The sequence below is a fragment of the Streptopelia decaocto genome (genome assembly GCF_964273445.1).
Source record: "Streptopelia decaocto genome assembly, chromosome: 11".
Lineage (NCBI taxonomy): Eukaryota > Metazoa > Chordata > Aves > Columbiformes > Columbidae > Streptopelia > Streptopelia decaocto.
Genome location: NC_138666.1, coordinates 8,820,300 through 8,843,119, shown reverse-complemented (window position 1 = coordinate 8,843,119; position 22,820 = coordinate 8,820,300). Strand labels below are relative to the sequence as shown.

General features: G+C 37.8%; 1 protein-coding gene across 4 annotated transcripts in view; it reads left to right on the top strand.

The window, feature by feature from the left end:
• Window positions 1-22,820, top strand: part of CDH13 (cadherin 13) — a gene marked incomplete at its 3' end in the record, with an annotated part of 467,396 nt that overhangs the window by 435,345 nt on the left and 9,231 nt on the right. For 3 of the 4 annotated variants that reach the window (XM_082062395.1, XM_082062394.1, XM_082062396.1), the window contains 2 exons: window positions 11,324-11,557; window positions 12,856-13,071. In XM_082062395.1, coding sequence (XP_081918521.1) covers window positions 11,324-11,557; window positions 12,856-13,071 — 450 coding nt within the window. Of the gene's footprint in view, window positions 1-11,323; window positions 11,558-12,855; window positions 13,095-22,820 lie in introns of those variants that run through there. The other variant, XM_082062393.1, reaches the window with a different exon arrangement.

Sequence of the window (22,820 nt, the reverse complement as noted above, 5' to 3'; positions counted from 1 at the left end):
CAACTCATCCGTGATATGCTGAATTCTATTCTATTCAAAACAATGACAGTGATAATAAAAACATAAATAAAAACTCTCGTTAAAATGCAATATTTTTTTACACATTGTGTGGATTAAAGTTCCTCTGTCAAATATAATCAAAATTAAACTATCTAGTGAAAATGCCAAATATAATCAAAATTAATCTAGCGAAAATTCAGTGAGTGACTTTGGAGCAGAGAAAGAGAAAATCCCGAACATTCCAAATCTCCAGAGCTAAAGGCACAAGATAAAGAAAAGATGTGTCTGTAATATAACAGCTAATATGCTAATGCTTTTTCACAGCTGCAGCTGGTTTAGCCCTGGTGGTGAATTGTAAAATGTTCTTTTTAGGAGAGTAATTCTACATTTTTGTAACCACATGACTCAGGGAACATTTGCAGGGCCTGACAGGAAAAAGAAAATACCGCTTAAGTATAAAAGAAAAAAAATTCTACTGAAATGATGATTTACTCATATATTCACATACTTATTTTTTGCAGGAAATTTCCATGGAAAAATGTAGCACTAAACTTATTTCTATCTTTTACTTGCTATTGGATGAAGATTTTTTAATATATCTTAAAATCTGGTACAGTGGGAAATGTCATCTTAAAATGGAAGTCAGGATAATATTATTGAGGGACTACTAAAAGGACAAAGTTGTATCTGTTTTAACGGTGGAGCCAAATATCCTTAAAGAGAATAGATGGAACAAGAAGCTGAATATTTCCAACTGTGGAAACCAGTCTGAATGAAAGTGAGATTTGAGGATATTTATGTTGCACTTCAGGCAGTAACACACATTGTTCATCTATTCTAAGCCAAGAACCTCACTGCTAGGTCACCCCTCTGGATTCCCAGAATTTTTTCCATTCTGGAAAAACAAGAGAAGAGAAGGGTGTCTGTGCACTGTACTGCACAGCGAGAGATGATATTTAATGTGCATTAGAGGAAAGGAATCCTGTTCAGTTGAGGTACTGAGTCAGCATCTAATTCAAGCGGCTTTTATTGTGTTTATTTGTAATTCTGCAGTACAGTTAGCATGGGAGCTAATCTACTCCAACATTATTGACTTCTTTGAATGAAGTAATTAGAAACCACATGTGTGCATTTAATACTGCCATGCTAAGGTGTTAATAATGATCATTCAGGAGTATTGTACTACTTCACTGTATGTAGCTCAGCCACATATGGAAGTGGCAATAAATAGCAGAACTTAAATAGCTGATATTAACCTTGTGGTCTGTCTCACCCCTGGATCAATTACCAAACAGCTTGTGAAACACATTAAACTTCAATGCAGGTTGGTAACTGGAAAAATTATCTGCTGTTCTGTACAGATATGTAAGAGTGGAATCTGTGGGTGTTGAGAGGAGCAGAAGCTCCCCTGGAGCCCCAACCTCTATGGGCCAAGTGCCACTTGGCCAGGAGAGTGGTGCTGGGACATGGGACACACAAGCTCCAGTTCACCCGCTGTCCCCTTGCAGTTTGATTGCCTCCATTGGCAGAGGGAACAACACTGACTTTGCACATACGTGCTGACCTGAAGTCTCTTTCTAGATTCTGTAGCTAAAGCAGATGAGGAAGTTGTATAATTGATTTCAAGGGGTGGGTTTGGGGTCTGCCTTTTCACCTGCAGTTACATCCAGGACTGATGATAACCCTGGAAGGTGTTCCTCAACTTATTTCCAGGCCACTGATAGTGCAAACTAGCAAAGCTGAAACCTGCTTCATTTTTCTAGCCATCACAGCCAATGTCCATCTTAAAGGGGGTATTCCATTAGATGAGAACTCAAATTGTGGTAGAATAATATGAAATGAATCCAAGATCCTTTCAGGACTTTAAAATAAGATTATGTTAACTTGAGAAGAAAAAAACAGATTGGACATAATGGTATGCGTTCTTTATAAAACACCATTATCCACAAACTGCAAATCTCTTTCTTCAGGCTAGTAAGTGAGCGTAGCCTATCTAATACCAGTGAAGATGGTTAGGACTTTTATGTGAAAGGGCAGCCAAAGGCAGGATTAAGAATGGCCAAATGAGATAGGGTGGTAAATTGAAAATTCAGAGACATCTCCAATAGGGCAAGTCATTTCCTTGGATTGGCAGACTTGGAGTAAAAAGGGAGGAGAGGAAAAAAAACCCACAACAACATACTTAATCAGAGATTATTTTTTTTTCAAAAGCAGTCAGTGTAGGTTATTATTTCCTCTAGTCTATCATTTTATCTCTAAGTCAAATCTGAGATGTGTTATCACATGCGCCAAGGAAGTCTGAGCTGCTGTAGACTTTCCTTTTCTTGCCTGGGGAATCCCGGCTCAGGTAATGGCCACGGGCCAGTACGGCCCGTGAACCGGTACCCAGTGCATAAATAAAATCTGGGACACTAGACCTTTCTAAAGGTCATACACTCAGTCATACACTAAAATGGTACATAAACATATTATTTTCTATTAGTATTCATAGCGTATAGTGTTTACATAATTACAGAAAAGAGACTGTTGTCCCATCGTATTCCATGACCACCTCTTTTTAAAATGACCTTACATTTATGGGCTATCTTGGGTGAAGAATGGGCACAGCTGAAAACAAAACTCACAGTGATACTTTTTTCATTCCTTTTCACTGATGTCTATAGAGAATCTGGCATTGGATTCACAAGACACTGACTTATTGTTATTACACTTGAGTGCAGGGGACAAGTGCCTGGGCTTTTTTCTTATTTGTAAAATGTTGAAGATTTCTGTCAGAAGTAAAACCAGGAGCTTCATGCTTGGTAGTTCTTTATATAAATCCATCACATCTTTATCTTTTTTCAGTAAATCACAAAATTATTCTTTACCAGTAGGACAGTAATCATGAATGGACCATAGAAAATGAAGTCATTCCACTGCAGGAAATAATTTAGTTGTTCATGATGTTCTTTTTTAACTTTATGGTATTGTTTCTCAGCATTATCAAATTAACTGCAGAGAAAGGTAGTTAAGTGTGAATTGTGTTACTTCCGATCTAAACAGGTTCTGCTGAAACAACGTGCAAGAGCAAATTTGATAGACACAGTATTAATTTTATGGATAATAAAGTTTCACCTTTTATTGAGGGAAATTTCACTTTGAAAAGGACTTTTGGGAATGAATATCCTAATTTTCTCTGTACTTTTGATTTCAGTAAAGGTCAAGGTAGTGTCTTTAGAATTTGAAAACTCTTTTTATTAAAGACTTGTGTGGACATAGAGTCTCTGGTCTATTAAAGAAGAAATTAAACATTGGTTGGAAATATCATGAAGCAGAGTTAACATATTAAAGTGTCATGAACTGTGTTTAATCTGAGAACGAGCTCATAATGGGACAAAGTCAGGTTTATACAGACCTGGAAAACATCAGAGGTTTTATTCAATTAACAAAAGTGACAATAATGGTGACAGTTTTATTTCCTGAATTTAGCACGCTAACCACTAAAAACAATGCAATATCACAAGCATACAGGGCAGTTATTGGGAGTATATCTGTAAAACACATATGTAAAATACAGACAAGAAATATCTGAGTTTGAAAAATCTGCTCAGAAAAGACCTTCCAGGAGATTTGCTGCATGATAATGTTGTAGTGTCATCCTACAGATTCTATTATACACTGGAGTTTTGGGATGACTATTGTAAAGCAGAACACCTGTATGTTTTTCTTGTAAGGTCAGTCATGCGAAAAACTCTCCAGGAATGGTCTTTTTTCCCCTGTATTCTGAGAGTTTAAGTCACAATTTAGAAAAAGGAAGAGAGGAGAAAAACAACCGTTTTGGGGATGAAGCTAAAAAATATCTGGAAAATGTGTGAAATCTTAAAAAAAACAAAATTGGTTTGTCCCTTCACTTTAAGAGGGATTAATTATAAAACAGATCCAGATTTTACCTTAGTTATGTAACAAAGATTCATGTTATTTCAGAAGGGCCTGACACCATAGTTAATGTCCCCACTGTGTAACTTTTCTGTCTCTTTAGCAGAAAACTTTGGTTACCTTTGTGTCCCTGAGACGTGGTAAAACCACCTGTGCTGTTCAAGTACGTCAGCTGCTGGTGATAAGTGATGAAACACTAATTCCCAGCCTTGCAGACTGGTTAAATGCAGTTATCGATGTCACTTTTCTCACGCCACCCTGGGGGTGCCACCCACACAAAGCTGGTGGTGATGTTCTCCACTGAGACAAACACTCTCATCCAGTGTCCCCTTCTCCTGTGCTGTTGTCATCATCAGGGAACTACTCAGACAAAAATTGGGAATATGAGTACTTCTGCTACATTAATCACAGGGGAGGAGAAATATCATTAAAACTGTGGCATCTCTTCCACATGTTAAGACTCAGAGATGGAGTTAAGGGTTCAAAATTTTAACTGATGTATCTTTCAAAATACTACATCCCAGGAAGCACTGTTTCTTACAGCAATACTGCGTCAGTGGAAACAACCATTTTCTTTTCGGAAAGTGGTTTGCTCCCTAGACGACTGTCACAGAGGGACCGCAAAGTCAGGCGGCAAAACAAGTTCCAAAACAGACTTTATTCTGACTGGAAAAGTACAGCTGATAAATTGACCAGAACAGGGTTTATACAACTAATTAGCACTCCGGTAACCTAAGATAAAGGTTTGGATGACAGTGGAAGAGATTATTGGGGTGCAGCAAATGAAAATAATGAGGATCCAAAGTGTGCATGCACACACTCACAAGAAACAAAGCCAGAACCATCTGACTCCAGAATACCACACTTGCCTGGTTCGGCAAGGACTTAAATTGTCACTCGCCCAAATGAGGAGGCGAGGAGCTTCCAATGCCAGGAAGTTTCCTTAGATGGCATCCCAGTCTAAGGGGAGGGCTCCAGCTCAGCAGACCCACTGCTCCGAGAAGACCACACAAAGGGAATCTTCGGCAGGGACCCAGTTTTATAGTCTGATCAGATCTGGCTGCGGACATTCCAGAAGCTTCTCTGGGCCCCTCCTCCTCTGCTAATGACCCTGTCCAACCGACTCCGGGTCCCACAAAAGAGCCATTAAATGCCCCATTGAAGGAGAGGGGGATGTACAACTGCCACAGCTGTTCTCAGAGCGGCGGGAAGTGTAACTGCCACAATGACATCACGTCCCGTGTCTGACATCACAACCCGTGGCACAGCAGCCGTCCCAGGGCGCAGCCAGGAGGCCGAGCCATGGCAATAAGGTTCAGGAGCAGAGCCCTCCTTTAACGGAGCAGATGGATTTGAGCAAGGTAGAGGTTAAGAGATGTGGAGGATTGGTGTGATTTCAGTGTTTGGCCTGAGCTACGCTGGCCAGTTAAAAAAAAAACACAAAAAAACCCAAAACTTGGCTATTGTTTCTATGACTGTGGCCAGTTGCACGTGTATAAATTAGCTCACTGAGCAGCACTATTTCAATTTCCTTATTGCACGTGCAAAGCAAAATGAGGAAGAAGTGAGTCAGGGCCTGATTTTCGCCTTTTCCCTCATTTCCGAGGACCAGCTGAACTACACCCAAACAATTCTGAATCTCATTTATTGTGCAAGTCTCGACACTTCTAATCATTAAAAAAAAAAAAAGCTCCCTTTCTGTACTATGCATAATGAGCAGTAACAGACATCTACTAAAAACTGGAGTAACAGAGATGTGTAACAATTTGCAATTAGAACTTTTTCTTACATGTATCTAACCTGTCTTCTTGCTCCATGATGTACATAATTAAATTACCACAGATTGATTCCACCTAAAACATGCTATTTTTGAAGAAACCAGACAATTAGTTGCTATGGCAACCCAATTAAGCCAGTTTTATACCCCTTATCTTAATTACTCTATTAATTGAGAAGAGAAAATAAATGGAATACTCATCCTTTTCTTGCCATTTTAAATTTCAGTAAAATATGAATTGCACATAAAATACTGTTTTAATTTGTCATCACAGATTCACGATTAGAAAAAGAAATTAGAATAGTGAAAACAGTATTTAAGACGGATGGCGTATGTCAGTAGCAATTTGATATGCTGAAAGAGCTGTGCCCTTTTAAAATGTAATTACTCAAAAATAGGATCTGCATATATTATTTGAGTGAATGAATGAAGGATCGTAACTTTTAAAGACTATTTTATAAATTTTGAAAAATATCTATATGCCAAAACATACAGCAAATGCACGGGAAATTTCAGCTCATGGGAAATTTGAGACCTCTTTTATACCAAATGTCAGCCTGTGGTATTTACGAGCCAACTTTTCAAATATGTCAGATTCTGAGCAGCACACCCAAATCTTGGTATCTTCCTCCTCCACTGGTTCCATTTACTTTAGTTGAACCATCACCACAGTTCAGCCTGGAATACACAAGTCTGGATGGGATTTCTGCCTGCAGGGAGGGGACCTGCTGCCAAATCACCTCGTGTGCACAATTTCTGATTAGGAAAATAGCACATGGAGGGAGAAAAAAACCAAAACCAACAAAAAAACATGAGGGAGGAGACAGAAATTGGTGTTCAGATTTTCGTAACAGTTACATTAGAAAGCACAAAGCATTATTTCTCACAGTCCATATTTAAAGTGTAGTAATTTCAAGAGAGAACATGTACAATGTACAGCAGTCTGGTTGCACAGCTCCCTCCAAACCATTTGGGAACTTCTACAGTGCTCTTTTTACTCTTTGTTTTCCTTCTTTCTTGCTGTATTCTCCTTCAGGCAACTATGAAGCTGGAAATAGAGAAACTGGTGAAAAGTCCTTATCCAAATTGATCGTGGGCACATTTTAAAGTAAAGTTACATGAGAGTATGATAGAGGAAATTCTGTTGGCATCATTGCAGTTCCAAGCTGACCTTGATATGTCTGTGGTTCAAATGGAGTTTATAGAAATTTTAAGAGATAAGGCTTTATTCATGATGGTTCAGAGGAAAGGTAATTATGCCAGAAATTAGCAAACCCACATTCTGAAAGGCTTTTTATCCTGCTCAAATATGAAGAAAAATAGTTCTGACTATAATTGCTCACTCATTTTGTATCTGTGTATCTTTGTTAGCCAGCAAAAAGAGTGCAAGAGGGAGAAAAAAAAAAGTTGGAATTGAGCTTTATGTGTTACATAAGTGAATGTGCAAGTGGAATAAAAACTGCTGCTGAATGGTAAACCATTCATATTCTAGTAAAATTTAAAATAAATGAAATTCCTCTCTGTCAGCTTGAGAGGAAATCTGTATGGCAATGGATATCCTAGTGCTTGCTCTAGGAATTAAATAGCCTTGTAATTTCTGCATCATGGCATAGAAGGGCATAGATAATATGTATTAATTTGATGGTGCTGGAAGTTTAATTTAATAAGAAGAAATGAGTACAGAAGTCTTCTTGCCATTTATAATGAGCATATGAAAAGTGACAGTACATGCTCCATTCTTCCTAAAATCTGTTCTGGCTTCCAGCAATACTGCGACTGAGACCCGTGTGGCAGCTGGATTCTCTAGAATGGTTGGGTTTTCTTCTTTGGAAATTCAATAAATATTGACAGAATCCAATCTTAATTCAGTTTCAAAGCAGTCCAGACACTGTCTTTAATTTCATGGAGTTCAGCCATATTAGAAATATGTACACAACAGCATCAAATTTCTGTGGGAAAACTAGGAAGTGGAACATGAAATAGCTCTTCATGTCCATAAAAGTGTTATGCTCAGATTAAATGCATCATCAGCCATTCAACCCTATGATTGCTTTTTAGACATGCCATTTTATGCGAGTCTTGATACTTAAGAGAAATATCATCTTAGTCCATGGCCATCACTGTGTGTAATTGGTACCTTTTAAGAAAATAGCTACCTGATTGGCAGTCTCATTTGAGTAGTTAGACGTCTAAATGCCATCACGGTTCCTATGGGACCTTTTTAGACCTAAACTGAATGCCAATTTTCAAATTTCTTGGCCGTGTGTTTCTACAGGGGGCTTATAATTTAAGACTTTACACTAATAATTCTAATATGATTCTGCATTTTCCTTAACATTCAAGTATACAGAGTATACTAAGTATCTGTTTCTATAGTATTTCTTTTGAAAGTATTTTTTTTAACATAAAGGTAGCAATGTGGTCATTTATGACAATTATACTAAAATCCAATTTAACATCTATATATTCTAGAAACAGTCCTTTGCATTACAGATTCTAGCTCCCAGACAACAGACCCCATGATACTCTGTGGTACTCTCTAACTCACGAAATAAAATTACTTGCTGTATTTTACAACAGCAGCAGCCTATTGCCTAACTCAAGACTGCTATTAGAGGCTTTGTATGCAGTCTAATGCCAAGCTACAAAGACATTACCCCTCCTGATCCAATTCAAAGAAGTGTATCATACATTTTTGATTGCAGAATGTTCTAAGATGAATCTGTACTTTTTTAGTGTTGCTAATCAAAATCACAGTCCCACAAACCTTAACTGACTTGAAAGCTCTTACTTGCATTTTGCTCTCATTGAAGATCAGTTGTTAAGGTTCTTAGTCCTGGCCTAGATCATTAAAATCAAGATTACATAACAAGCTTCACTTTCAGTATGAAATTAGCCATCGTACAGTCTCCAGTTTAGTAACATTTACACATGTGAATATTGTTGCTTCATTCATATGTTGGTCATAGTATATTCACAGCTATGCCACTTGTGGGAGCCATAGCAGGAATTTGAAATTCTCTCTATCCCAAATGGCTCTAAGGGTACCTAAGTGTTTAAAGTGTTCAGCCTCCAGAGGAATGGCCAGTTCAGCTCAGTGACAAAAATGGGAGCCGAGCTCTTTGAAAAGCTGCTCCCAGGGGCTGTTGGACAGAGTCCCTTATGTCTTGGTTTGCACATTAACTCTGCTTTCAGCTGCAAGGTTTTAATATACAAATGAAGAGAAGTTTTATTTCAGAATTAAAATATGCTATGGAAAGCTTTCATTTTGAAACCAAAGCTGTCTGGAGATCATGGGATTTGGGGATTATTTCAAAGGCATAATACTGTCAAATTTATAAAAGTCATATATTCCCAATGGACATGTTGTGACCGTTTTTCCTTGATTTATTTTCCGTTGTACTTTTTTATGACATAAGTGTTAACAAGCTTCAGTTTATGACCTTGACATTTGCTTATTTTTCTTTTGGAGGTCTTCATAGATCACCAAAAGATTTTGTTGAAATCATTATAAATAAACCAAGCAGAGAATAAGTCATTGAAATGGACAGAAGCAATTTCCTCTCTCTCTGTCTGTGCATAATAGTTGACTGGCCCATAAGCCACACAAAGACAGTGAAACATTAGCATGGCAGAGAAAATGCAGCCATATCTGCGTTTGACAAAATAACAGTACATTCATAATGCTGTTGGCTTCTTAATTTCAAAAGGCAGATTTTAATATCACTGACTTCAGAGAGTGATAAGAAGGGCAGTGCATAAGACATTATCAGTCCAGTGTGGAAATAATGCATTCAAAATTAAAGACAGCAGTTTAATTAAGTGCATGAAAGGCTGGCTTTTATGATCATATTTCAAATACTCGAATGTCTTTTCATCCATTCTGCTGTATGACTTTACTTCATAATATATCAAGAACAAAAAATGTATTGGAGTCTTTCTGCAAATTCAATTAGTCCAATAAAAAGTGAAAAATAATTTCTTTTTCATTAAAAAGAGCTCAACCCTAACCCTTCTGATGACAAAGTGCAAGATGAAGGGGGGGGAAACTAAAGATCTATGAAAATTCTGCCTCTGTTATGCATTTATATGTGCATGAAACAGATGAGGTGTCACCATTAGTAACATTTGTTATTGAAAGGACTAATTACATTCTGCTACAGTTAGTAGTTTATCAGATCCAGACCACAGGGTATTTACTTCTCCCTTAGGATGCACTCACAGTGCAGCAATAATTCCATAGTTTATTGTGCTGCTATAGGCAGGGTAATTATGCTAAAGTGTGCCTCTTTCAGTGCTAAACTTAAACCTACCATGACACATTGCACTAGGGCTTTACAGGTTAAGTGCAAGCTCTTGAGTCCTTTCTCCCTGCTAAGGGTTTATGGCTGAGGGAAGTACAGAGATCATAGATCTTGTGTGCTAAACCAGAAAAAAACAAGGAACACAAACAACCCAGAAGTGCAGCATTTCAAATGAGACATTATTGAGTATGGTATACAGTGAAGGAAAAAATTCTTCATGGAAAGGGCTGTGGGGCATTGGAACAGGCTGCCCAGGGCAGTGGTGGAGTCACCATCCCTGGACGGGTTTAAAAGGCATTTAGATGAGGTTCTTAGGGACATGGATTAGTGTGAGAGTTAGGTTATGGTTGGACCCGGTCTCTGAAATGATTCTGTGATTCTAATGTTCATTTAGAAAACTTTAAGATTGGCTAAAATGGGACGGCAAAAGGACCCGTAATAAGATATTGAGCCTTACACAGAAAGCAGCAGGTTACTGGCTCAACCATGGCACGCATCTGTAGGGACCGAAAGTTATTACCACTTGTCAGCTCCTCTCTGACCTCTGTGAAATGAGGTGCTGGGCTCAGTCCTGCTCCCCGCAGGCAGCCGGCTCCGTGACAAACTCCGCCAGCACCAGCGCTGGTTTGTCGGTCACAACCTCGGCGCAAAGCCTTGTAGCGGTACCCTGGTGAATAAACACCATCTTCACCTCCGAAGCTGATTCTTTCAGGTCAGGGCTGAGGCAGGCTGGCAAATAATTTGAGAAAGCTTGAAACTCCACTGCTAACACAGGGTGGCTCTGGGTAAATAAAAGATCTCATTTTCCAGAGTTACATGTTGACAGGTTTTACTTCTGCTGACATAACTAAATGTGGTCCCAAGGGCTGTTGGGGATGATCTGACCCTGTTCTGTTCAGGGGCACCCACCATACCAATGGATTCCTCTCTGCTGTTGTTTTTCTTCTTACTTGTCTTGTTCTTGATTCTTTTAAGACCGTGCTGTCTGTCTAGGGGATGTTTTGTACTATGATGTTTCTCTCACTATGTGTTTATGAACAGATTATTTTCCAGATGTCCTAATCTTGTTTTAACTTCAAAATATTCCTCTCCCAGAGGTTTCCTTAGAATAATTATCCATACTGTAGAGAATCAGACAGGGTGCATTCTGAAAATACAGCAATGAATTTACAATAGTGACTAATCAGTTTTTTAAAGCAATAATTGTCATATAACAGAGGATAGAACTATAAAAAGTATTTCCCTTTGCAAGCATTCAGGTACAAATAAGAGCAAGTGTTTATGGAAGTATGATTTAATAAACATGTTTGGTTTTTTTCCCACATAGGTAACCCTCCTGCTACAGGTACAGGAACTTTACACATCACCTTGGAGGATGTCAATGACAACGTTCCATCACTTTATCCAACACTGGCAAAAGTTTGTGATGATGCAAAAGATCTCAGGGTAGTGGTACTAGGAGCATCAGACAAAGACCTTCACCCCAACACAGATCCATTCAAATTTGAACTGAGTAAACAGTCTGGCCCAGAAAAATTGTGGAGAATCACCAAGCTTAACAGTAAGTCTATTACATTTTTTTCTTACGTGTTTAGTCCTTCCCACCCCTACATCCCAGAATATTCACATTAAGGTTGCCCATTATCCGAATTCAGGAGCCGGTGTGCATTAAAGTCTTGCAGGACGGACCCACTGCTGCTGCTTTACACCGTGCTGGTTTTGCCCAGACCAGCTGCCTGGCGGGACATACTAATTGTCCGCATTTTCTCTGAAATCTGAACTTTTTTCTTCTTATTATTGTGTTGACCAAACTTTTCTCTTTTAGCTGTGCATTAAAGAAAGGCTACTAATGAGTTATAGTTTTATAAAGATTACCATATTTCATGGTATGGAATTTCCTTACATGAGATGCACAAGACTTTGCTATAGGACAGCATGAAAATATTGCATGGGCTTTAGCAACATACTTGAAAAGCTCTCTGATTTTAAGTATTTGAACTCTTCACAAATAAAATACCTAAATGCACTGGGACCACACACTATTGGTAAGAGGATCAAAACTCATACTTTGCAATTGGTTTGTATGTCAAATTATGGGCACAAAGTACTGCATTTCTTTTTAATGTAGATTATTTCTATTTGTTTTCTAGCAAGTATTATTTATTCCGGTCACTATTGAATGTTTTAGCAGTTCATTTCATATTATTCTTAGAAAAAAAAAAAAAAAAAAAGGATGAATGTGATGTCTGTACCTGCCTGCAGGACAAAGTGAAGAGTCATTTTCTCTGCTGTTCTCCAGTCATGAAACCACAAACCTGTCAAACCCCTGACAGTTACCACACGCACTTGGGTACCAGTAGCTGTTATGACCCATCGCTGCTCAGGTGGAGCAGATCTGTGGATCATAAGGGGCCATTACTCCCCTTCCTTGCCTTCACAAACTGGTGAAGCAGTTCAGCAGCTTTGCCTGTACGTCCTTGCAATAAGGGTTTTTTTCCTTTGTCAAATAGATAGACTCTTCCCTCCTGTGTTGCTTTGGGGCTGACATGCATTTCGTCAGTACACTAGTTTCCACAGGCAAGTTCTGCCAATAATTTGTAGACCAAATAATGTGTTTAAACAAGCAGACTTTCTTTTGGTGGGATTTGGAACACATTTGCAATTAGCTTTCAGCCCATGAAATAATTTCTGTAACTGCCTCTTCTTACCTCCTAATCAGTTTTTCAATCCTTTCTTTAGAGTGTTCTCGTTTTCTTCTTAATTTCTATGAGTAACTGTGGCATGTCTGATATTGTTTGCAGATTCCTCTTCCCTTCCAACCAACCACTATTTGGCTAATTCTCACCTTGTCCTTTGCAGATACGCATGCCCAGGTCGTCCTGCTTCAAAACCTGAAAAAGGCCAATTACAACATCCCAATCTCAGTGACAGATTCTGGAAAACCGCCTCTGACTAACACCACCGAACTGAAATTACAAGTGTGTTCCTGCAAGAAATCCAAAATGGACTGCAGTGCAACTGATGCCCTTCATATCAGCATGACTCTTATCCTCCTCTCACTCTTCAGTTTATTGTGTAAGTCTTTTCCTGAACTGTAAGTAATGAAGTATTATTTAGCTTCTCATTTATACGCTGCTGAAGAAAATGTACCAAGGGAGAAGTTAAATTCATACATTGTCAAAATAATGCTGTAAGTTTGTGGGCTTTTTTGCTGAGGAAGTAGGTATAAGAAAGAGGGAGGAGAGGGTTTCTTCTTAGTTAAAAAAATAGCAGTGAATGCCTGGTTGTCAAATTAAGAAATAGCAGCAATCATTTTAAGAATAATCAAAGAGAATTGGAGCTAGCATATGATAAACTAAGAAATACCAGCTGTAGTAGCAGATTTGTGAGACGTTTTCTTTCATCTCTCCCCACTTGAATTCAATTCAAAAACAGAAACAGGAGATTAAAGGTGTTCTTGTAACAATAACTGTTCTGGGTCAGCATGAAAATGAATACTGTCTGCTTCAATCTATTCCTCTTGATAAAGTGCACAAGCAAATGGAAAATAAGGGATTTATTCAAGATTCTGGGCTTAGAGACACCCAAGTCTGGGTTGGAGGGCAGAGAGAACCAATACATAGAGGAAGATTCTGCTGGTTCTGAGAAAGCTTTCTTAAAAAGACTCACAAAATTCTTAATTTGAATTGGAAGGAGTGAAAAAAATAAAAATCCCAAATGACCGAAGAGTAGGAATTCAAAGCCATGGAATCCCAGCATCCAACCTAGATGTGTCCCTGGCTTGTCCCGTGACACCTTCCAGCAACTTTCTGATGCAGTATTATTTTGAGTTCCTTATCTGTTAAAAAAAGAAATAGCTGTATTCTGTGATAGTTAATCTGTTATTCAAGGATAATTACCATCATCTAATGTTAGTAAAATATCACTGTATGGTGAATTAATACTTGAGCCATGGTGAAAGGCCTGATATTCTTGATGAAATACAATCTACCATGGGGCAGAGGTGGCGGCAGGGATAGTTTACACATCTGAGGCTTGGGGTATGCTTGACTACACATCTTGTCAGATTTTTTCTTATAGTATACTACTTTTATCTCAAAAGGTTAACATGAAGGTCATTGTAAGAGAATTAGAACTCGCTAATGTTTGTGATGCTCTTTGAAGATGAAAAGGGCTATATAAATGCTAAGTGCAAATTCACGTTCTTTGTTCCAATCAGTGGCATCTGAAGTATCTCCATTGGCTTTGGTTCAGTTATTCTGGGTTTAGTCTGCTGGAACCAAACACAGACTTCAGCTGTTAGAAGTAATATGTTAAAAATATTTGACAGTATGTGACACTATCACATCAGTGACATAAATATGCAGCCCATTGATTCAAATATATTCTTGTTATTACTTCATAAATGTTGCTGGTGCTATACTAGGCATGACTTTCACCACTGGAATTACTTTCTTATCTGACATGATTGCACTTCAACTTTAGCTACATTATTGCATCTGCTCAGAATAGGAGGTAGGGAAAAGCTTTTTTGCTTTCGACTGTAATTATGTTGCTTTTTCGTAGCCCCCACAAAGAAGTCTGATCATTTTCCTTACACTCAATTAGGAAAAGCAGTTGTAGATATTGGAAAACTCTTCTTGAGTTGCTCTTGCCTACAGATCTTCTCCAGCTGAGCCATGGGCAGAATATACATCACAGGTATCTGGTACATGGTGCTCTAGATGACAGAGGGATTCCCTTTCCTACTGTAAAAGAATAGGTACCACTGAATAGTCTTTACACTGTGAAAAAATACACACGTGCCTAGAGCCATTCATTCAGAGTACTGTAATGAGTATGGAGAGAGTTGTAATTTTAAATGAAAGAGTGGAGTAAGATTACACACATAATCTGCCAGCAGAGTGATGTTCTGCTCTGTTGTTTGAGCAATCAAACCAAACCAAATGGAAATAGTGAGTCAAAGGGGAAGGAAAGATCCCCCTTTTGGCAGAGGCTGTTTTATACACAGTTGTTGTGAGAGTGAATTCCACAGACAGGCATAGAGATCTAATCATCAACGTAGCACCACAATTTTTTCCCCAAATTTGCTCCTATTCCATTGTATGGTTTTTGCTCACCCAGTCACACAGAGGGAGGCCAGAATTCCATGCCTGGTACAGCCACCTAATCACGCTAATGCAAAACCAGCAAGGATAACAACATTCATAATAATTTTCCTCAGGTATAAATGACTACATAGAGACATAACAAAATGAGGCCAGGAGCCAGCTAAAATAATGTGATTCTGTATTTATACTTCTCTAAAATGTTCTGGTATCACTGCATTCCCAGTTCATTTTCACACATAGGGTTTTTTTATAACTGGAATTAGTTCCATTGCAATGTTTTGCATAGTCCAAATATTTATCAGACTAATCAAAGATTATGATGCCATAAAAACAAAGAGAACTTTAGTGCTTATTGAACAGATTAAATATCCCGTTTCTAGTGGCAAGTTATGGGTTTAATTTTTGCAAAAGCCTTTACGTGTCTCACTTTGCTCCCAGTGTTTATGTTTTATGAGGCTCTTATTCCTAGGAGGTAAATCCTTCAGTCAAATGAACTTTGCTATTCATGCCAACGTATTTCTTTTTGTATTTGACATCTGGTGTGAGGACAGATAGCCATGTGAAAGAGCTGCTCATGGTAAAAATGCCCTGCATGAATCTCCTTCCTGTGCAAAACATCTTGGTATTATCATTTAAATGGTGCAATTATTATCTACACTTAGAACATGTGACTCCTTTGTAAATCATGGAAGAAGTCATATGTGGTAGATTTCTGAAGTATCTGAGCATAGAATTGAAGACCCTGATCAAAACTGTAACACATGCAAAAAGCAGCAGTTTTGCCTGTTCCGTAGCTGCCCTACTGTGTTCAGTACATTGAGGGATAATGGGCTTCAGACTGCAGTTGCCCAGAAGGCCTTGGAAAGCTAGATATACTTGGAACAAGAAAATTTAGGAATTCTTGTCAGCCAGAAATAGAAAATATAAGATGCCAAAGTATATGGGCAGATTGCTGGTTTTCCACAATAAACCAGTAAGGTGTTTGGTGGGATTAGGACATGGTAAATACAAAGTTGATTGAAAAACTGAGCATCTTTTCATACTTAGCCTAAATTATTAGCACTGACAGTTGCTGAGTCAGGCTGGAAAGATGTATAGTGGACATATAGAGGACTTTCCAAAGTTAAAAGATTTAATGCTAACAAATATTGGAAAGAATATTAAGTCTCCTCTGTCATTACTGCAGACACCATGTTTAAGGTGAGACCAAGTGTAGTGGCATTTGTCCTCTGTCAGCTTTTTCTAGCTGATAAAACAGGACCAAAATGTTCAGATATAATTTAGAATTTTAGTAGTTCAGATTAAGAAAAATAACAGATCAAAAGTAGATCTGGTTCCTAGGCAGGGAGGAATACAGGAATCAGTTACTCGAGGGGGATAGAAAGTGGGAGAAAGCACGTTATGCAGCATGTCTGGTGCTGGGGCTGAGATTGTCCATAGTTTTTCTTACTGCTGTGTTGTCTCAGTCATTTCTTCTTTTCAACTGACACAGCTGCAATATTTCTGTTCAGAATGAACACAGCCAAAGTGATGTGCTCAATAACACACTAGAATTATGAACAAGTTCCCTCTGGAAGGCTCCGGAATATTTTTAGTAAGAGAGTATCTACAATGTTCCATAAGGATGAGGGACAGAGCGGGGGGGGGGGGGGAAATGCCCCTTATTGCAAGCTGATATTTCATTTGGGCATTGGTTGATCAATACCTAAAAGGGAGAAGAGGTGCCCTTGAAAATTTTGCTTAAGTATCATCAATTTCACAACAAATCATTGTAAATATATGTTCGACAATCATTTAACAGCAATGTCTTCTCAAGCTATATAGAGGTCAGTAAAGCTGTTCTTTTAGTCCACTGGCAACAACACAGGAGAGTAGGTTTCCATAAGGAATGTGGTCAGAACAAGCCAAATTGAGGGCATACATCAAAGGACTTTTAGGAGTTCGTGACCTACGGGTGACCGAGAAAATGAAACGAGCTAAAAACATAGCTCAAGAGAAAAACAGATTTGTGTATATTGTCATAATGAACTCGGCCACAAAAACTGCCTCAGGCCCTATGGGAGACCAGGAAAGAACTGCCCTGGCTGGCAAAAGTAGGCTTTATATCATTTAGAAATTATTTCTATTATTAATATTTAAAGGAGTATTTAAATTCTGGACTTTTGATTTAACAATAATTATTTCACTTAATTGCATAATCATAGAATGATAATTGCATTTCTTATTTCCTTTATATTCTACCAACATAAAAGATCGAGTTAGCTTCAAATGTGTTGAATCAAGGGACTAAAGTAAGAACCAAAGGCACAATGTTCATGTCCTGAAAAAGCAGAATTCAGAGCAATTCCATTAGTAGTTCACTCACACTAGCTATAATATTTTACTTATATTTTTCTGTTAGGAAAAGACTGGAATTTAAACAATGTTGAAAAAAAAAATTGATATCTTACTTGACTGTCAAACACTGATACGAAATTTTTTTTTTGTTAACTTGGCCAGTCGCCTACAAAGTTGTGAGCTTACTTGAGCTTAACTAAGTGAAATATGTCATTATTATGAACAGAAATTAAAGTGAGAGACAGGGGGGAAATTACACTATGAAGAAATTAAATAAGCTGGAAGTGTCTCCATTGAAATTAGTTAGTTAAACTGAGGGTGAAAGGCCTCAGGTGTGTTGAAAAACACACTCGCACAGATGTCTGTGCTACGATTGCGAAGAAGCCTTGGAGATACCCTTGAATTTAACTTCCTATTAATTTCCACTGACTTTTCCTGTTTTAATGTCTGCTGTCCCCCACTGTAATGTTCTTCTGATGTAAGGAAAGTAGCTACAGGGTCAGTAGAAAAAAATGGGTTTTTTTTCTGGAAAATTATGTATTTGGTATGAAACCATTAGAAAAATTCAAATTACAATGAAACAGTGGATTTTAATTTACCAGAACACAGACAGCTGGAGTTAAAACTGCAGCGTTATCTTTCACCTAGTTCATTTTTCAAAGCAGCAGAAGCATCTGTATCTCTTGTATATCCTACGTTATTTGTACAGGAACGTCAGATGTCTGAAGGCTGAAGCAATGTCTTCTTGTCTGGCATAACACTGAGACATCGCAGGTTTCAAATGGAAAAGACCTTTTAGGTCATTGCCCTTTCCATTACAAGTGCAGATTTGTTACCCTCAGATTCACAGTTTTCAGCCTTCATTGTGAGTTGATCAACTTAGTTTTGGACCATGAGGTAGTATAGTTTTTTTCAGGGCTCAACTACTATTCATTTTTTCATTAGGCTTTTTGCAACTATATGGAACAGGGGTTAACTTTTTCTTTTTTTCTTGGGAAAAACAAAGAGGAAGCTTCAGAGGAATCATTCCCGATAGGTGAATTTGTTAAAAACAGTACTTTTTTTTTTTTTTTACAAATTAGGTTGTTTTACCATACTTTAATCTTCTATAGCAATTTTCTACTTTTCAGTAGCATTTGGTTAAGAAAAAAAAATAAGTTCAATTAGCAAGACTAGGAAATTTTGCAAGATAAACTTTCCCATTTCTGAGAAGTAAAATATCCCTATATTGGCTAGAATTTCAAAAACTACCAAGGTGGTTTGGTTTGGTTTGTTTTTTCCGCTACTCTAATTTAGGTTGTGTTCTTACATTAGACCACATACCATGCAGGTACTTAAAACAGCAGTTAAATGGTGTTACCCAAGTAATTGCAAATTACTGACATTTAGTGAGTTTCATTGTTATAAACCTCACTTCCTAAAAACAATAATAACAGCAGTAATATCCACTATTACTGTAATACTTATTATATTTGTTATAGATGTTTTTGTCCATATTAACATTATTATTATTACTGCTAAACTACCAGTGAATGTAGGTGCTATCTCAAATGCGTGTATAACAAAAATACCATTATTTGTCTCCTTAAAGATTTTGGTTGATTCGACTCTAGTAGGGAAAGGCTGGTTTGGGGGCTAAGGGGTTGCATTCAAATGGAGACAGTATTCAATTGAATCTCATGTTTAACACAGATTTGTGTCCAGTCTTCTAATTTCCCTGCAGGTGTAGCCAGTCCTGCAGTTTGTTGTGCATTTGGCTTTGAGAGCCCACCTAAAGTTAATGGGGCTTGAAATGGCACAGAAGTCCATACGCGTGTACATAATTGAGACAGGATGTTTATATACCCAGTCACACAGACATGACAAATAGAAATACCCTCAATTGTACATAAGCATATTTAAAATGTACTTAATGACATTACATTTTATTGAGTCAATTAGGTGGGAAATGGCATTTTACGCACATTCTAAACCATCCAAACATGTTCCAGGAGTATAGACATGAAAAAAATGCGATAGTTTAGAAGATCTGTGTTTGAAATGCAAAAGAGAAAAACGTTACTAGCAAATACAGCTCCCTCCCTAAGAGCTGTAATATTGTTCCTGATGGTCATTCTGTAGACATGAAATGAACATTTAAAGAGATTGGTTAGATAGACCATTCAGTGTTGTGAATTCAAATGAACATTTTCTGTTTTCATTTTCTCTACAGTTCTCAACAGTAACTGTTGATATATAATATTTTGTATTTCTTTTCTGAACAGCCTCTTAGAGTCACATAAATATATAACTTCACAGAGTTATCGTCTGAACCGTTCTGGAGTGGACTGTGACTAAAAACTAGAACTGAATAAATGACCAGCTCAAATATTTTTTTTCTGTTATTAATAGCCACTACACACCATGGCATTTTTGTTTCTTTTAACTGTCTCTGTCCTTGGCTATTTCCCCACTGTAACATGCAAACACGTCAGAATGTGCTCTCCACGTGGACAGCTTGCTATGCAGCTTCAGATGTGATATTTGATACTAAGATGTGTTGTGCCCAAAGGTGGGGTGATGATGATGTTTTTCTTCTCTACTAGACAGCTGATACTTTAAAAGGCCATTGTCTGGAATATTTCAAACTACATCTTAAAGCCTTTACCCATACACTTAATTTGTGTCTGTCATTAGTTAGGACTTGCGTAAGCTGTTGTGCTTATGAGTTCTTGGAAAATTTTGAAATAGATTGATAGCAATGAAGCCAAACGTGGCAATTTTCTAATTTGATTCCCCCTTTTTCATAGCTTCTAACCTTAATGCTTTCCTCTCATTTTTATTCTTGCTTAATAACAGGTCTTTTGCATGATTCTTTTAGTATTTCAAGCTGAGATTAGTGCACACCTACAGATCGAATGCGTCTGGACTACTTATGTTCATGTTCTACTGAGTCACTCTTGGAAATATCATCTGCTAGTGTCAAATGGATACCATTTGAAAAGGGCTTCAGCCTGAGTAACTTACTTATTCCCCTGTGCAGGCTGATTAGTTTGGATTGGCATGTTTCTGCTCTGTCCTGACAATTTTGGCCAATTGCATAGCAGATTTAGCTCCTGAAGTTAAAATATAGACATTGATATATGAAAGCCTGCTGGAGCTTTGAGTAGAATTATGAGACACACAATTATTTCACAAGAACAGCACTAATGTATACTGTGTTTTTCCTATTATTAAGAACTTTGACATAATTTCCTCACATAAATGGGAAACTAATTATATATGATGTTTTCAAGCTGCAAATTTTCAGGATTCCTTTTTTTGAGAAGACAATACCACGGTAGTAAAAAAACAGTGACCGTTAGATTTTGGCACTTGCAGCAAAGTGTAGATGGTGCTTTGGATGACTGGCGAGGTCACAGAAGGGTATAGCTATTAAATGATTATTTTACATAAAAGTGCAAAACTTTACATTTTACAGGGATGTGGTGCAAACACTGTAACACTTTTGGTGTTGAAGCTACCCATGGCGAATCAACCAGTGGTGTAAATGAAAACCAGCTATATTTTCCTAAGTTCTACAGGAAGGCTAAACTAATAACTGTGTATCTAATTAATGTCCTTTTATAGATGGTAAATTCAGGAAAGAAGTAGCTGGATGTTGATTAGCTGCCTAATCAGAAACATGGCTCTGATCTCTTCTACCATTTTTGCATTAGATCTTTAACATTACCGAGGCTTTGATAAAGTCCATGATGTAACGTAGACTTTTAATTATGCAAAGATTAATGTAATATTTCTGAGGAGAGGGTAATTGAAAGAAATCTGAAAGAAATGGAGCATGCATAAGTTTAACTCCAAACTGCAGCTGTGTTAACTTTCTTCTCTGTGTTAAATGGGAATTGGAGGATGAATTTGTCTTGGGTAAAGTTCATTCCTGTACAGGGGGTCAGCATGAAACTTAAATGTCTTTAATTTTTATGAGGTTTTAACTGCAATGTAGGAAGCCTTGTCTGTGTAATGGGGTGGGGGGTGAGTTTAGTCCCATAAGGAACACATCTTTCAAAGGCTTTGAAGTACTCAATTTAGACCTGTTTATTTAAAATAAACAGGGAATTGAGTCACTAATATGTAAACATGTTCAGAGAAAGCTAAGGCTGCAACAGAGAAAGCGACAGTGCCCAGCAAATGCCAAAGCATTTTCTGAGATCAGAAATCGTTTTGCAAACGATTGTTTAGTGGCTGATTAGAATGGTTCTGCTGGAATATGAGCTCCTGGCAACTTGGACCATAGTGAATAGGGTTACATGATACCAATTGCCTTTCTCCTAGGATGGGGCATTAAGAAATCTTTGTCTTAAAGAGTTATGTGCATTTTTTTTCCTCTATTTTCTTCTATCATGTGGATCAGCATAAGGAATAAATGTTAAATTAGACCACTGTGAAAGAGACAGGTAGCTATAGTAATTGAAAAAGTCAGTATTGTAACACTTCATCTGTATTAGGTGGCTTGCTCCTTTTCCAAACCAATTCACCATCCAGAACCCCGTAACTAGATAACAATTCAGATCTGTCCTGTGGAGTTTGCCACCACCATCAACAACTCTTTTGACCTTCCGAAATACAGTGAACACCAGCAGACTTTAGTGGGCATGGAAAGGGGGTTTTCTTCCATTTAAGTTTCTACACCATCAATCTCCCTGTCCTAAACTTAGACCTATATTCCTATAGCATTCTTACAGTCCATACAATTAGGACATATTCCAGATAAACATGTACAATGTTTGCCAGTTTTCTTGACCAGCAAAAGCAAACACCATCTTCCAATGCCAAGGTACTAATGCCAACAGACACCATCTGTTTATGATGCTGAGCTGTGCTTTCTTATCTGAGACCCATTAACCATAATAGTAATAATTCAGACAGCAAGCACATAAAAATAACCCTGCCTGTTTCTCTGTTATCTTGCTATTTGGCTGTTATCTTAAAAGGAATGTGGCTGAATGTATCTCTTGAGTGTCAAAGAGGTAGAGAAGAGGAGATAAAAATGGTGAAGATCATATTAGAGACTTCAGTGGGACTGCATTCTGGAGAAAGAAGCTCCATATAGCTCTGCTGGCTTTATGCTTCCTGTGCGTTCCCCAGCTACCCTGTTCAGAACCACGATGCACACACACCTTTGTGGCAAATTACTTGTAGGGAGAGAGAAACTACATTTAAAACAACACATGGTGTGTAATAGTTGAGTGCTGAGACCAGCTATGGAGACAGTGTTGTTCTTAATAGCTGATACAAAGAAAATAAAATCATTACTAGGCATAATGATTATTAGTGTACAGATGTAAACCTGCCAGGCACAGGTTTAGCAGGGCATTAACTTCCTAAAAGAGATGGTTA